Source organism: Eptatretus burgeri, chromosome 6 (assembly GCF_056783735.1).
Source record: "Eptatretus burgeri isolate ZD-2024b chromosome 6, Ebu_testis_v1, whole genome shotgun sequence".
Lineage (NCBI taxonomy): Eukaryota > Metazoa > Chordata > Myxini > Myxiniformes > Myxinidae > Eptatretus > Eptatretus burgeri.
The window spans coordinates 41,530,343-41,547,778 of record NC_140966.1 but is presented as its reverse complement, the minus strand read 5'-3'; the positions used below and the strand labels follow the sequence as shown (position 1 = coordinate 41,547,778).

Here is a 17,436-nt window from a genome sequence, read left to right as displayed (position 1 = left end):
CCATTCAAAGATGACGTACTCATATTTCCTGTAAAAAATGGGGGGGAAATCCTTACCCAAGGAAAGAGACTGATTTTTGTGAGATCCTTCGATTGAAATCCAGCTTCAAATATGCCAATGCTGGAAAGCTTTGAAGAAAACCTCTCAAAAAAAAAAAGATATCTGGAAACTCCCTACCACTCATTGTTTTAGGAGGGGACATCAACTGGGAAACAACATCAGTACATCCTCGTCCTCGATAATGTACGACTTTGAATCAAAAGTTCATAAACATCACAGGGAATTTTCGTCTCAACCAACACGTCCAGGAACCTACACATTTGAACAACACATTGGACAAGCTTCTTACAACCTCATCAGCGAGTGTTACAAGTATCCAAGTGATATCTGGCATTTATTTATTTATTTATTTATTGATATGCAGCCTGTGGCGGCTTGCCTGCATCATTTCTTAGGGGCACTACTTTGCTGCTGATGCAACACCATGTTACCAGGAAGTTGGTACTCATTGTTCCAATCTCAAAGGGATGACAGGCTGAGTCAACTCGAGCTGGTGCTAATTAAACGACACGATGGGGGCTTGAACTCAAGACCTTAAGATATGAAGCCAGCCACCTTTACCATTAAACCAACAACAGGCTTATACCTGGCATGAGTGACCATCACCATGAAGCTGTGGAAGCAGAAATACACATGGCAGTGAATGTTCACAAAGAAATCCGAGATAACTGCACCTGTACAAGAAGGGAGATTTATCAGCAATTAAACATAACCTGAGAGATTTTTATGAACGTCTTTCCGATGGATTTAAAGAGAGTAAAGTGGAACAGAATTGAACATAATGCCATTTTTTTATGATGAAAAGTGCCATGTCCTCAGTAACAAGGTAAATAACGGGAGGAACATCCCCTGGATGAACACACGAAAAACTGGAATGGCACTAAATAGAGCGCATACCGCCGCCAGGCTGAACAGTTTACATTTTGTATCCCATTGTAAGGCTGGATCTGGATCCGGATCCAAACCAAAATCTAATCGGCATATTCTTATCACCAACCCAACTCACACACCAAGTTTTGTTATAACTCGTCCACAACTTTTTGAGATATCGTGATATATGTTGTTTTTGGTGCCATCTCTCAATGGTGAAGATTCCCTTTAAAAATTAAAAACAATTCTCGTACCCGGATCCGGATTCGGATCTTCACCAAAATCAAATCGATTCTTCCTTCTCACACACCCGAAACGTCCACCAAGTTCCGTCCGAATCCATCCCTAACTTTTTGAGATATCGTGTTCACATCCAAACAGATAGATAAACAAACAGAGACAGACAGACAGGGGTGAAAACATAACCTCCGTTGGCAGAGGTAAAGAGGAACATCAGGAAATGTAAGCGCCTCTTCAATAAAACTCGAAGAGCAGCGGAGATTGCAGACTGAGAAGCATTCCACAAGCTTCACAACAGCATCAGACTGTAATTAGTCAAGGTTCAAAATGAGTTCATACAAGGTATACTGAATACAGAAAACCTTCATTCGTCATCCAGACACTTTTGGTCCTTTGTTGTCCACAAAAGGAAACATCATGCTGGAATACCCCTGCTCCGAACAACACAAGGTCTCCTCTGTGATGGTCTTCGGAAACCAGAAGCTTTGAATAACCACTATGGATCAATGTATACTCAAAATGACCCAACAATTATTCTATCGATGTACACACCTCCCATCCCATTCATGCCAAGCTTTGAAATAGATTGTATAGGTGTATTAAAACTCCGAAAGGAACTTAACCAGCATAAAGCATGTGGACCAGATGAAGTACCAGTGCATGTGCTGAAGCATTAGCACCAGCACTTACTAGGATTTACAATCGGTCAACAAAAGAAGGGAAACTCCCAGCAGATTGGTTAACCGCCAACATTTGCTCTGTGTTTAAAAAACACAGGAAACCCGTCACTCCCTGCTAACGACAGATCGATCTCGCTTACATCAGTCTCCTGTAAAAAAAAAAAAATTTGGAGCACATAATGTTCCATAATATTATGGCCCATGTAGAAGTACATAAAATCCTGAAAACGTATCAACATGGCTTTCTGAAAGCCCACTCCTGTGAGGCACAGCTTGTGAACACTGCGGAAGAGATCATGCGTTACCTTGCATACCAAGAAGCCAGAGCATAAATTGAAATGCAGACACTGGATTTTAGTAATGCATTTGATTTTGTGGCACATCAAAAACTCCTGAGTAAAAAATCAACTACTGCAGGATAAGAGGTGACACCTTGCAATGGAAAGATACTTGGCTAACCCAAGAGAAGTCAACGTGTTGTTCATGGAGAACCTTCCCAGCCAATCTAGTTACATCAGTTGTCCCCCACGGGACCGTTTTTGGCCCCCTTATATTTCTGATGTACCACAATGACATTAGGGAGAGAATCAATCAAGGGACCAAGATAAAGCCCTTCGCTGATGATTGCTTTTTGTATGGCCCCGTCTCCATTTTTGGGCAGGAAGATCAAGGGAAGTTTCAGAAAGATCGAGACGCATTGAGCGATTGGTCTCACAGGTGGCAAATCACTTTCAACCCACCAAAGTGCCACACAATGCATGCAACGAGATGCAGACACAACCGAGAGATTTCACAAACTGCATGATGAGGGTAAACATTACATCCATTGAGCACAGCCATTACCTTGGTGTCAACCTGTATCGCAAGGTTAGGTAACGTTAGGTATGGGAGCATACTCTGGAGCAGCTCATCACTGTGTTCACTTTCTGTCGGTACTCAAGAGGCCTCCGTCTGGCCATCCCCCGGGCAGATGTCTGGTCCATCCCCATCTCCTTGAGATGCCGATCAACCTGCTGCAACCACGAGGCACGTGGTCGGCCCATTGGCCTCCTCCACTAACAGGGCTCTCACACTGAGAGAATCTGGTGAGTAGGATCAGCATCAGCTAATCAAGCCACATGTCCATAAAGCCGCAGCTGACGCTCACGGACTATACAAGTAACACATCTCATTTGAGTCTCTCAGCAACCGCTCGTTGGACACAAAGTCTGACCAGCGAGAGTCAAGGATTCTCTAAAGAGACCCAGTACTGAAGGAGTTAAGTCTTTCTCTCAGATCCTTTGTCGGAGTCCAAGTCTCACATCTGCAGAGCAAGACTGACAGCATCAAAAACCTGAAAACTCAGACTTTTGTTGTCCTCCTGCATAGGTACCGACAGCACCATGCCCCATGATCCAGTGAATCGAAGACGCCCCAGGCCAGACCCAGACATCTATTGACCTCACAACCTGCGGAGACAGGAATATCACTGCCAAGGTAAGTGAATCTCTCCATAACATCAATATCCTCGCCACAAACAGGTTCAGCAAAATAGCAGCATCCAAGATGCCATTGAAAGCCTGGATATTTGTTTTGACCCAGGAAACCTGTAGTCCCAGTGGTTCCGATTCCTAATTCAGTGCCTCGAGGGCTCCTTCAAGGACATCCAGTGTTTCCGCAAGGTGACTGTATCATCTGCAAAATCAAGGTCAGAGATGTTGACATTCCGAAGCAATGCACTGCAGCTTGATCTCTCTGACATCTTCCCCAAAATCCAGTCCATGCAAGTTTTGAAGAGTATGGGGGCCAATACATACCCTTGACAAACTCCAGTAACAACTGGTAATAAGTGGGAGATGGAACCACCACAACTCAAAGCACTCTCTGTAGTCGAGTGTAAATTGGAAATCAGAATCCTCCAAAGGGCATCCTGATCCACTGAATCAAATGCTTTGCAGAGATCAACATAAGCTGCAGGCAGCCCCTGCCAAAACTCACATCTGCATTAGGTAAGGACCCGGGGAGCAAGGATTCGGTCAATCCTTGACCTCTTTGGTGCAAAGCTCCACTGCTCCGGGTGATAGTGCTCAAGCAGATGGTGGCAAGCCCTATGAAGAATTATCTGAGCAAAGACCATGCCAGGCACTGAGAGCAGCGTCACCCCTCGGTAGATCGTGCAGCCCGAGCAATCACCCTTCCCTTTACAGAAAGGGACAACGAGGCCCCTTGTCTAGTCAGTTGGGACGATGGCTGTGCTCCAAACAGAGCACGAAACTGCATGTAACGACACCATTATAGCATTTTCGCCAGCCTTGAAAAGTTCAGCATGGATACCACAGATCCCTGGGGCTTTAGCCTCTTTGAACTAGTTCACCGCAGCCTGTGTTTCCACAAATGGAGGTGGTTCACAGTTGATCGAAGGGTCAGCAATGGGTAAAGTTACACCACTGACATCCAACTCAACAGCTGGTGGATCAGCCTGGTGCAGTCGCTCAAAGTAACCGACCCAGTGGGCCTTCACTTCGGACTCATCTGTCAAGCGTCCACCACCCTCTGCTCTAACAGCAGCACACCAAGGGACGGGCTTGGAGGAACGCAATGCGCAAACTCCTCTGTAAGTAGAATGAGAATCACTCATCCACAGGTGATGCTCTACCCCTTCACAGATTAGTCGTACATAGGCCTCTTTGTCTGCCCTCAGTGCACGTGCTGTTTTATGCCTCAGCTCCCTGAATAGCTCAGCTCTGCCATTAAGCTTGACCCTGTGACACTGGTCAATGGTATCCAGTGTCCCTTGTGAGACAAAGTTCCTCAAGGCCTGAAGGTGGGTTCCAAGAATCTGCTGGCAACATCAAGGATGGTGGTCTTCAAGGCACTCCACAACTCTTCAGGATTCCCCATAGCACCCAGACCCCCCAAATCCCCACTTAGCCTGTTCATAAACTCTTCAGCTAACCTCTTATCCCTGAGCTTGTCAACATCTAGCCTCGGCTGGAATGGTACCATTCTCCCAGATTTCAGCTCTATCCCTCTTTCGAGTGCAGCTTGTGGCTGCTGGTTGCATCATTGGTTGAGACGTGGCTATGCCGCTGATGCAGTGCCCCCTTACCAGTACACTGGTGCTCATTTTGCCAACCTCGGAAGGATGACAGGCTGAGTCAACCTCTTGGTGTATTTTTAATTCAGCGGCCAAACAGGGCTTGAACTCAGGACCCTAGGATCCCATGCCACCACCCTAACCACTAAGGCAACACCAGGCTTACAGATTTAAGCTGCAACTTCAGAGATGCTCCAACAAGCCTGTGGTTGGTATTGATGAACTGGGCACCCTGGTAGACGCTGCAGTTCTGAACCATCCTCCAGAGACCATCAACAAGTACATGGTCAATCTCCTTTGCCATGCCACTGGCGTTGTAATACCAAGTCCAGCGATGAGGCTGTGGGTACGTAAACCATGAACCAGCCACCCTAAAAGTCAAGGAATTTAGTGCTATCTGGTTCAGAGTTCCAGACCCATGGGGACTGACACAAGTCTCATAGCTATCCCTATCAGTGCTAGTCGATGCATTGAAATCCCCCAAGACTAGAAGAGTATCTCGTCTGGGGCACTGATCAACCATGGACTTCATCACGGCATAGAATGAGTCCTTCACAATGAGATCACTCACCTCAGTCGGAGCATATATGGAGACCAAGGAAATGATACCCAAGGAATGATGAATCCTTTGTCTCGTAATATGCTCGTTGACCGGTGTTACCTCAATTATCATGGGAGTCAGCTTATTGGATACATCTACAGCAACACCTTGGGCATGGTAACCATCAGAGTGACAGACCAGTAGTAGGTATAACCACCCACCATGGTCTCACCACTATCCAGTCTCCGAATCTCAGAGAGTGCTGCAATACCGATGTTCAAGTGCTGGAGCTCAGATGATAACAGAAACAGGTGATCATTTTCTCTGAGGGATAGGACATTTCAGGCACCCACCCGAATGGACCACCTCAGGTTAACCCAAGGAGATCGCCTTCTGATGGAGGACACGTCACGACTACCTCGACACACACTACGGCAATCCAACCTGGGAAGGTTATCCTGTGCTTTTCTTCCTCTCATCAAAGAGTGGGGGTCCCGAATGCTTTGCCCCAGTCCCGTCATCCGGTGAGCTGCCCTCTGAAGGGTAGCTGCACAGGTGCTACTCCCATGGAGTCGGTTTGCAGTTTTCAGTGTGTTTTGCAGAGTGGTGTTTTATGCTGGCCGGAGTGCAAATCGGTTTATCCAGCAACATGATATGGAATCACCATGTGAACCATGTTGTGAATGATGCAAACAAAATGCTGGGATTTATAAGGTTTGACCGTGCTTCCATTGCATTCTACGAGGAGAACTACAACTGGGATCTCATGCCAATTCATTGCAGGATGTCATCAACCCAAACAAATGTGACACAAAAGTCAAGATAGCTGTACACAAGGCATTGATAGAGTATGTCCCAAACTCGAATATGCAGAATCAGTTTGGGATCCCCACTAAGCCTACCTTGTAAATAAACTGGAAATGGTACATAGATGTGCAGCACGGTTTGTCTCTAATGACTATGGTAGAACCTCCAGTGTTACGTCAATGTTGAACTCTTTGGAGTGGCCATCATTTTAACATCGATGACACCTAAGTCGACTCAATGTTCTGCAAGGCAGTGCACCATGAAGTTTCCATTGATAAAGCACCAATCAAAAACACCTCATTTCATTTTAAAACAAAACCAGAAAGAGCAACCAGAGATTGCAGAACCTCGCCAGAACTTGTTTTGTGTGGTGTATTTTAAGTGGCGTTTGTGTACTGGTGTGTTACATAATTAATAAGAGACATAATTAGAACTGCCACTTTATAACTGCTGACAGTGATGACCGGGTCCCAATACGTCTCGCTTTAATGCAACCCCGCTTTGATTGGACACCTGACCCTGACCCTTGACGTTTTTCGTTATTATTCAATTGAATTCAGAACAGGATTAAAATAAATTCAATTTAAATCAAATGGAAGACCAAATAGGTACACTCCTGCATTGGAGGAATCGGAAGAAACCCAATCAAGCAAAAAAGCAAAGATGAAGTCATCAGGAGAAACCTGAATAGGATTCGCATTTCAGCTGCTATTTCTCTATCCTCAAACTCATCCAGGCACAGCCAAATGGGCCCTTAAAAAAAAAAAGAACCAAGATCACAAAATTTAAATAATTCTGGCTGCCAGACCATGTGTCTGATCAAGTTGAAACTTAAAACATGTATTCCCCCATCAATACTACATCATAATTGTGAAGTTTCATGTCCATTGATTAAGCGGTTCCAGAGAAAACATTATTTAATATTTTTCTTCAATCCAATATGGCTGCCAAACCGTATGACCTATCAATTATTCCTTCATAAACTTGTACACCCAAGGCTTGGGGACGGGCTTGGAGGAACATAATTTGTCAAGTTTCCTATCGATATGTCCAGCCATTCTGGAGAAGAAGATTTTTTGGGGGGTTTTAGGGTACATATGATATGGCTGCCAAACCATGTGACCTATGAAGTCATATGTGTGAACCTTTTGTTCCTCCTGGATAGGCAGTTATACGTGTTAGGTTTTGCCTCAATCTGTTCAGCCACTTCAGAGAAGAATATTTTTGAAGGTTTTATTTTTTATTAAAACAATATGGCAGCCGAATCACGTGACCGATGATGTCATCAATTTTTTTTTTCTGTGACCCATTTCACCCTGAGATGGATGATCTCATAAATTTTCGTACTGATCAGATGTAGCATTCTACATATGCAATTCTGACGTCATAATGAAGGCACCTATCGTCTGTTAAAAAGCACACTTATTTCGCATGAGGAATACTTGCCGTGTGCCAAGTTTCAATTTTTCCTTGGTGCGGTTTCAGAGATAGAGGTCCAAAGTTTTTCCATTTTTCCAATATGGCTGCCACACCACATGATCTATGACATCATAATTATCATTAAAACATTATTCATGAGTAGTTGCACCGATGGTGAAAATTTTTGTCTCAATTCGACAAGAAAACTAAATTTCTGTGCGTACAAACAAACAAATGACAATTGATGATTTTACAAGTTTGACCTTGACTTGAACTTTGAACCACAAAAATAGTTGGTTTCTCAATTCAGTGATGCAATATGCAAATCTTGTTCAAATTTCAAGTGAATCAGATTAAAAATAACAATTTTAGAAATTTGACATGAAGATGAACTTTGACCTCTGACCTCAAAATCAATAGGCTTCTCAGTTGAGACTACCTCTACAAGTTGGTAAAGTTTCATGATGATCAGTTTGGAATTGTGACCTGTAGGTGAAAAACAGACACACAAACAAAAAGACAATCAGACAGACAGAATCACAAAAATCGACTGACCAATATATTTGAAAAATCTTCGATTTCGCAGGTAACAGAGAGAGAGAGAGACAGACAGACAGACAGACAGACAGACAGACAGACAGACAGACAGACAGACCCAAATGCAATACCCTCTCCTTTGGTGAGGGTAATTATATAAGAAACATCAGAAACAAAATTGAACAGTCAGACTCCAAGACAGCACGGAAGCCAACCACCTCTGGACATTGCTATGCTGCATAGCAATGTCCGGATACCATTCTTATATTCTGAGATTTAGAGACTACTCTATTGCAGTTGCAGGGTACCGTGTCAGAGGAATTATAAATTGAGCCGTTGTTTGAGCACTCAATGCCTATTCTTATTCAAAAGGTAATGCTTCTTCCTATTTGTTTCAAACTGGTGAATTGGTGAAAAAACACATTTTCTAGTTTTCAGAAAATTTGAAGCATATCAGTTGAGTATGAACAATATTGATAACTTTAATTTTTTGAATCAATGAAATGAAAATGTTTCGAGGAATTTATAAAATGCTCAGAGTATGACTTCCATTACTTGTTTTATTGCCTTAATTTATTAATCGCTTGCATTACTTCATTCTTTGCTCGCGAATCGATTGATTGCAAAGGAATTGGTGTGACATTGCTTGTTATCGCATGATAAAACTGGAGTTGCATTCTCCGAGTATAACTACAACTGGGATCTCCTGCCAATTCATTGCAGGATGTCATCAAGCTGATGCAGTAATTGCAAATGGCGTTCCATTATTACTCTAGGTGTTTTGACACACATGCCGTAAACACACAGTTCAAGGATTGGTAATGTACGCTAATGAAAACTTACGCATTCCAAATTGGCGAAGATTCAACATTTTATTTTTTTCAGATTTGTGCTCTCATCTGCGTTTCTGGTTAATCATTGGATTATGATTAAATTGCTTTAATTTGTGTTTTCACTTTTCCATTGTGGAATGAAATTGGTCTTGTCTTTTTGGGGGGATTAATCATTATTGTTAAACATTTGGTTAACCATTGAAGTCGCATGAAATTGGTATTGCATTAATTTCTCATTAACCATTGGGCAGTCATGAAATTGGTTTTGTCGGTATTTTTTTTAAATTTAATCATCAAATTTGATTTCCGTAATCATAATCATTTGATTGCATTGACAAGTTTGTTTCTGGTGTATGATCTTCCTCCGTCCTCTCGCTCACCTTAAACCTGAAATGGCATCAACTCGGACTCTGCGAGAGACGAGACAGAAAGTGTCAACTCGGTGTTTGTCTCAAAATCCCGTGTACCAAACATTACCACCTTGTACCCACTGCCTTCCTGACTCTGCAACCAAGAAGGCAGAAAAAAATTTCTGTCGAGTCTTTTTCTTCTTCTTTCATATGCAGCACATGGCTGTGCAGTGCCACTGATGCACAGCTCACTTACTCTTTGCAAAGGACACTGGGATCTCTGTCTTCCACCAATGCTGGCAGATGGGATATCCAGTTTAAAGTCCATCTGAGGGAGAGCACACACATTAATGAATCACCCTGCCTGCGAAACACCAAGATGACAGTTTATAGCTTGGTCGGGTTTCAAACTCAGGTTAGACAACTAAGAGGTAACTGTGCATACCTCAAGATCTGTTGTTGCTTCTCCTCTGTCTGTCATTTTCATCCTGTCCTTCTTCTTTGGCTGCCTCACATCTGCCTGGAAGTCAGTAAACATGACTCCCATCAACAACAAGGGTGTCAAAACTGATTATATGAAATACAAACCACTTCCAATTGTGAGCAAAGTCATGGAATCAATCAGTGCTGCTAACATCATTGTTCTTCTTTTCAAATAGCCTGATTTCTGAGCACCAGTTTGGATTCCCTCCAAGTCACTCAATTATGGACATGTTGCTGCTTCTCAGCAATGGTCAGAAGCCCTAATCCTGAAACAAGTGGTCAGGCCAGTCTCCTTGAACACATATTGGGCATTCATCAGAGTCCGGCACACTGCTCTGCTTGCCAAGCTTACTGACTGCAGCATACAAAGCCTACTTACATCATGGCTGGTTCTCTTGACGTCATCCAGCTGCCCAGTTAACATGTGGCCATCCACTCTCCCAGTCAAAGCTGGAGTGCTTCACGGCAATGTCCTGCACCCCATCTTGATAATTATTTACTTAAAGGACCTTCCCAACTCCAATGCTCTGGAAAACCCTCTTTCTTTTTCCAGATGATTCCAAATTTAGTCAGATTGCACTGACGAGGGTAAAGCAGCTGCGTCATACTCTGCCAAATCTGGAATTGATTAGATACTGGTCTGTCAAAGGAAGCATGTCTTTCAATCTTGGCAAATTTCACAGTCTTAACCTGTTTGATCCATTATCATTTCGCTTTGTCCTTTTGTTTTCTCAGTATGGGATGATTAATCATAATCATTTGATTGCCTCAAATTAACCAAAAGGTGTGTCAAATGAACCAGGAGTGTCAAATGAGCCTATCTATGTCAATCTATGGAATAAACAGAAAAGTGATCAAAGTATGCCAACCACCGTGAGAATCAAGGAGAAGCCGATGTTTCGGGAGCTAATCCTGTGTTGCAGAAAAAGAGCTCACAATAAAAACACCCACTTGCACTCTCTTGTTCCTCATTTTTCCCATTTCTGGACCTGCCTTCCATGAAAGGTCGGTCAGTCATACTTCCCTCACACTCTACATCTACAGGTGGTGCATGACCATGTCACGTCTTCCCCAATCTCTGCACTCAATCTTTTGTAATCCGACCCCAATCAAATCCCTTACTTGCAAGTTACTGTCTCTCCTCTCTTCCTTTCTTTCCTCTTTCCTGTTCATTCTTCTCCTTGCTTGTTTTGTTCATATGTGGCCCTACTGCCTTACTATAAGTACATATAGCCACTTTACTTATTCTCTGTATTTATCATTAATTATTTAGTCGCCATGAACTTGGTCTCATCTGAGTTTCTTGACGTTCAAATTGGTGTATTAGGAGAGATCCAAACGCAATTAGAGAATCAGCTTGGACTTGGACACTTAAGGGCGAGGGAAGTATATAATTTCATTGCAGAGGTTAAAGGCTTTTGTTCGGTAACTTTTTTATATTAGAGATGTTTGAATGTGCTTGCTTGCAAAACTAGTGAATTATTTTTGACTTTTTATAAGCTGTACATGGAGGCTAATTGACAGGTGTAACATGGTCCCTGCTGGTCAATAGTTGGGCATTTTATGCATGATAAAAAGTAAGTTTGAAATTAAACTGAAAGTCATCATAAGCATCATTCCTTTTTGGATTTGGTTTCCCACAGATCATGGGGGGAGAAGCAATCGTATTCTGCTCTCTCTGCAAACCACGGTCCGGCCCTGGCTCATCCGGTCGACGCATCTCGAGATGTGGCTTTAGTGCCTTTCTTCGCCGTTCAGTACGCTTTGTAGGTACGAGAACACAGTTGATGATTCACCTTTCCTTCCTTATAATGTCTGGTCACATTCGTAAATCTGTTAAGCTGGGCATAAATTCGGAGCAGGATGGCCAACTTGATGCTGTTATTGCATCATTTTAAGGCATGATTATGAAAGCCTTATCAGCGTGACAATGACAGCTCAATGTTGGTGCATATTTTGTCTTTTCTGCAAGCACCAAGTAATTTTTTGGCAAATGAAAAGTTCATTTTTAAATCAGCAAATGATAGTGGGTCATGTTAGACAGTGCCCGGATGGGCTTTTAGTGGGTTTGGTCGGTCTGGGTTTGCACATTACGTGATAAGTGATCGTATGATAACTGATCTCAGTGAGGCCTTTGCTATTCAGCGGCATTCTGTGAATGCATTTCCCAGCCGCTCTTCTAGTTGAGCACCATCGCTGAAAATGAACAGAATTAAGTGAACCAGATGAAACATAAATGTTGAACAAATCACGAGGTCCCAAAACTAATCAATTGCAGTGTTTTCGAAGAAAATTAAAAAAACAACAATATATCTGTGATAGACTCACAAAAGGGTTTTCTTTTAGCTACAGCTAACAAGTCATCGCAATGAGGTGGTGAGTATCAATGCTCATGCTTTCTGTTTAATTTGGAGTTTATTCAGAATTATTCTTCAGCCAGGTCCTCATCTGAGTGATCAGTTGCACAAAGTGGTTGTGTAGAAATGAATCACTTATATGTGGCCGTTTCTGCAATTAATTGAGAATTTTTTTTGTTTGTATCCCTCGTCGAGGCTCGTATGAGAGCTAACACACAACACTCAGCAAGGGGGGCATGAGACGAGAGGGATGGGAGGGGGAAGGACAAAACAGTGGGGAACAGAGACATTAGATCTGTGGAAGGGAGAAGGATGAGGCGGGGAACATGGGGTATACAAGATGGATATTACAGGGACTTTCAGGAAGGAAATCAGGGAATTTGAAGGAGGTGAGTTTGTGGTGGATTTACGGGGGTAGAAAAGATCGAGGATTTGGATGGGGGAAAATATGAGATGGTGGTGAACAGCTGTTTTGAAAGCCTGGAGGGAAGAATGGGATTGAACAGAGTGATGGAGTTTATTCCAAAGGTGGGAAAAAAGAGGAATGAAAGAGTGAAGGTGAGCAGTGATTCGTGATTTTGGTAGTTTTACCAGAAGGGAGTTGCTGGTGGACCTTGAGTGCTCTGCGGAAATGTGGTGGGGACAAAACGCAGAGCGGGGGGGGGGGGGTGGCAAGACCAGAGGGGAGACAGTAGAAGACAGAAAGACCACCGACCTGCCTGTGGTGAGAGAGTGAGAGGCCCAAAGACTCATCCTCATCACGGGAGATACCAATGATTCTAAATGCCATGGTTTCCACAGCGTGAAGCCGAGAAAGGTGAGAGGCGGGAGCACCAGCCCAGAGGGGAGAGCAGTACTCCATCAGGCTGTGGACAAAAGCCTTGTAAGTGGTGAGGAGCTCAGGTGGGCCAAGGAAGGACTTTGCACGATGGAGGATTCCCAGTCGGTGACTGGCTTTGGAGGCCAGGTTGGAAATGTGGCTTCCCCAGGAAAGATCATGGTAGATAGTGAGACCTAGAAGCTTGAAAGAAGGACTTCTTCCAGAGGATTGTTGAGAAAGTAGATGGAGGGGGGGGGAGGTGGGGGGGGGGGTTCCAAACAGTCCTTTCATCGAGACATAGTAAGAGTGTGAGATTTGTCAGGATTGAAAGACACGTTCCACGTGTTGGACCAGTTTGTGATTTTACCCAGATCTGCAGAGAGTGAAGAAGCTGCTGCTTGCCGGTCTGAGGGATGACAGATGGTACGGTAGAGGGTGGAGTCATCAGCAAAGAGATAAAGAGGATTTTCCAGAGAGTCCGAGAGATCATTGATGAAAACCAGAAAAAAACAGGGTCCAGAACACTACCTTGAGCAACTCCAGCCTGGACAGGAAGAGGGGATGAGAGAACTCCATTTAGGGCCACACATTGACTGTGACAGGAGAGGAAGTCTGTGAGCCATGAGTGGAGATGGCCTTGGATACCATAGGAAGAGAGTTTGGAGAGTAGGGCACGGTGCCAGACCGTGTCAAAAGTACACGATATATCTGGGGATATGGCTCTGATTTCATGTCCAGTATTCAGGGCCTCCATCCATTGTTGCGAGAACAGAAGCAGCATATCCAGGGTAGAGTGACCTGGTCTGAAACCAAATTGATGATCAGAAATCAAGCCATTGGAGAAGAGGAAGGATTTAATGTCTGAAGTGATGATGGATTCCATAACCTTGCCGATGATTGGGAGAAGGCTGATTGGTCTGTCGTTGCAGGGATCTGTTTTTGCACCTTTTTTATGCAGGGCAGTAATGTTTGCTCATTTCCAAACAGATGGCAGATGGCAGATGACCTTGAGCAAATGAGAGGGTGAATAGAACAGAGAAAGTGTGAGCAAGAGCAGAGGAGCAGGTTTTTAGGACACGTGGGCTGATGCTGTCTGGACTGGTTGCAGAATCTGAGTCGAGGTTTGACAGCAAGCTCTCCACCTTGTCAGAGGAAAAGGACACAGAGTCCAGGGACAGTTGGGGGTGACTGGGTAAGGTGGGTGCAGAAAGCGATGGATTTTGGACACAAGATTTCGATGCAAACACTGAGTTTAGACATTCAGCCTTTTCACTTAAGGTATCAGCTGTGCGGCCATTTGAGGTAAGGGAGGGGATGGAGGGGGAACATACACCAGAAACAAATTTGATTAGATGCCACCAGGATTTGGAGGAGGGAGAGAGGTTTGAGAGTTCAGACGAGATTAGAAAGATGTTGTTTTCTGGCTCTCCTGAGGGTAGATACACACTTGTTCTGACTTTATGGAAGGAACTGAGATTGCCCTCAGTTGGATTTGCTTTCCATGAGGCAAAGGCAAGTTGTTTCAGGACAACTCCCTCACCACAAGCTTCAGTGAACCAAGGGTGGGAGGAAGGGTAGGACAACTGAAGATGAGAGGGGATAAATCTGTGCATGAGGGAGAGCAAGTTTCTTTGAAAGAATTCCCAGGATGAGTTGATGTTGGAGAAAGCAGTGATGGGAGATCATTCTCGAAGTTTGATGGCTGCTTGGAGACCCTGCCAGTTGGCTTGAGTGAAATGCAGGACTCGACGGTGCTGAGGTGGTTCTCTCATAACTGCCAGAGAGATGTTTACTTTGACAAGCATGTGGTCAGAAGAATCGATTTCAGCAGAGGAAGAACAGCAGATATTTTCAGCGAAATTTGTCAAAATCAGATCCAGAAGAGATAGAGCACCATTGGTTGAGATCCGGGTTGGGAAGTTGAATTAACTAGTTTTGTCTAGTTGCTGACATTTTTGTGCATTCTGTTTGAAATTTTGTTTGAGTTGAGCAACTGGTTGCTGACAGTCGGGGCAGCCTCTACTTTCAATTATCAGATGACTGATGAGTGATTTGAGGTGACATATTTTCTCACATGTACATTTGCAAACTCTGATTGGATGTAACACTTCTGGCTGTGCTATTTCATTCCTGGAGTGCAGATCAGGCGAAATATTTTTAAAATTGTGAGGAAAAGTAAACTGTGAGTGCAGTTACCAAAGAGTATCAGAACATATTTTTTCCTCCTGTTGCCCAAACCACTGATTGGGCTCAGTCCTATCAAGTCCACAGATGCAAACTCATCTGAATCCCTTAGACTTTATAGTTAAAGATCCACTGAATCAGAAAAAAATAAAAATAAAATCATGTTGATTTTTAAGTAATAAACAAATGACTGATTTTTAGTTCTCATCATTTTTTGAGGTGTTACAGTAAAAAAGCAAATCCATCGGGTACCACTACTAAAAATTCCAGATAAACTGCCATGATGAAATTGAGAGAAAGATTGTCAGCACACAATCGATAATGGCCACACAACTCGCTTCAGACTCGTCAGAAAGTAAATTTGATGAATAATTATCTGATCAAGAATCCCCAGATTACAATGATCGTCAAAATCATGATGTAGAATGTGCTGTCAGATCATATATGTATGAACTTGAGGTCGAGATGACGTCATGGGAGGAATTTGGCCAATCAAGCATTTAGGGGGGGGGGGCAATCAAGTGTAAAAGGGTACCAAATAACATTAAAATATTCCTTTCAAGATATTTATTCAAGAAAAGAACAATGATTAAGTGTTGAATGAAGCCATATCTATTAATTAAACCCGACATGATTTTCTGATTCTGTGGACCTTTAAGTGACTCTTCCATAGAAAAACTCCGCCTAGCCTATGTCTAGCCAAAGACCACTTTAAATATCATTAGGTACCTTTGCTACTGCATTAAATACAACATTCATAGCAATTACCTGTTGCCTTTATTTTCCTCCTGTTCCCTCACCCTTTCATGAGACAGATTTTGTGTGCAAAAATTAATTAAAAAACGACAGAGGAGAAAACTATAATAACCAGCTTTCTATTACATAGTTAGGGTTCTTTTTTGTATCCAAAATATGGGCTTATGGAAGAACAAGGTGACAGAATATTGTTATGTTTGTGGGGTACATGGAGGAATTACATAGAAAAGGTAGGATTGTATAGAGTAGTATGGTCCATGGATGAGCAGGAGACATCTCAATGTAATTAAAGTCGGGAAAACTGTCGGCTTAACTTGTGATGCATCACCACATGGAGGGGGCTGGTGCTGTGTTAATTAGGTAGGGATTAAGGCTAATTTCTCCCAGTTTGTGATTGCCCCCTTTGTCAATTTTCCTATGATTTTGCATTTACAAAACCAGAAATAAAAGAACCACGCTTTCAACAACAACAACATCAACAACAACAACAACAAACCCGAACATTTCCGAGCAGGCAAGAAACCCTGCCTTCCCGGCTTGGGACCAGCAAGCCATGCCCCTGGAAGCTGAAGATTGGTCGGTGTGACGAGAGAGAAGAGGGCATGATCGGAGAGCAGTTTGTTGGTGGAAGGAGACGGCGGCCAGAACACATCGAACCTCTCTGGCTTCTCCTCGACGTGACGACGAAATATAGCAGCGCGATTCTCGTTGTCCGTACTGATGTGAATTTGCCCGCATGCTGAAGCAAGATGCTATCCGTTGTCTGTTCAGCTGAGTTGCGAAGTGTACGTTTATGAGAGAGACAGAAGAACAGGGGCACGTCTCTCAGCGAACTCAGCGTTAACCCGTTGTGTGTTTGAGGAGGAAGGTGGGCATCATTGTGAGTGGACCTGGTGTAAGAGAGGAGTGGGGTTGGCAAATTCATTCATGTGAAGAAACTGCACGAAAGTTTGTGGGCCCTTTACGAAGGAGGACCACCTGTGTGAATTACCACGTATGTTTTCAGCATGGAGAGCGGCTCGGCACCATTTTGAGTGCGGTTTCCCATGTAGGATGATGTGGTTTGAGGTTTGAGGTTCAAGCTCCTCAAAGATCATCTTTGGACACCCAGCTAAGTGCCAGAATAAAGGAAGGGATTTTCTTTTATTTTATCTTTCCCCTTGTCTGTTTCTGAATCTGTGTGGAGGCGTCTCAAAATTAGCTCGAGTTCACTTCATGTTGCATTACCTCATGCTTTGATTTATTTTTTATTATTTCGCTTTGATTTATTTCCATCATAAGCATTTGATTTATGTTCATTAAACCCTATTTATTGAGATTTATTTTGTCTGTCTATTCATTGTGGGTTCGAGTATAAACCCTCGTGCTTCCATCCTGGTGAATGCCTCTCGTATGTGCCTTTGCCCGCCTCCCATCCCATGCG

General features: G+C 43.4%; 1 protein-coding gene across 2 annotated transcripts in view; it reads left to right on the top strand.

Annotated features, from left to right (window-relative positions):
- PLPPR4 (phospholipid phosphatase related 4) overlaps window positions 1-17,436 on the top strand; it is a 122,956-nt gene that overhangs the window by 42,634 nt on the left and 62,886 nt on the right. For both annotated transcript variants that reach the window (XM_085884693.1, XM_085884692.1), the window contains one exon: window positions 11,540-11,666. In XM_085884693.1, the coding sequence (XP_085740819.1) occupies window positions 11,540-11,666 (127 nt within the window). The remainder of the gene's footprint in view (window positions 1-11,539; window positions 11,667-17,436) is intronic.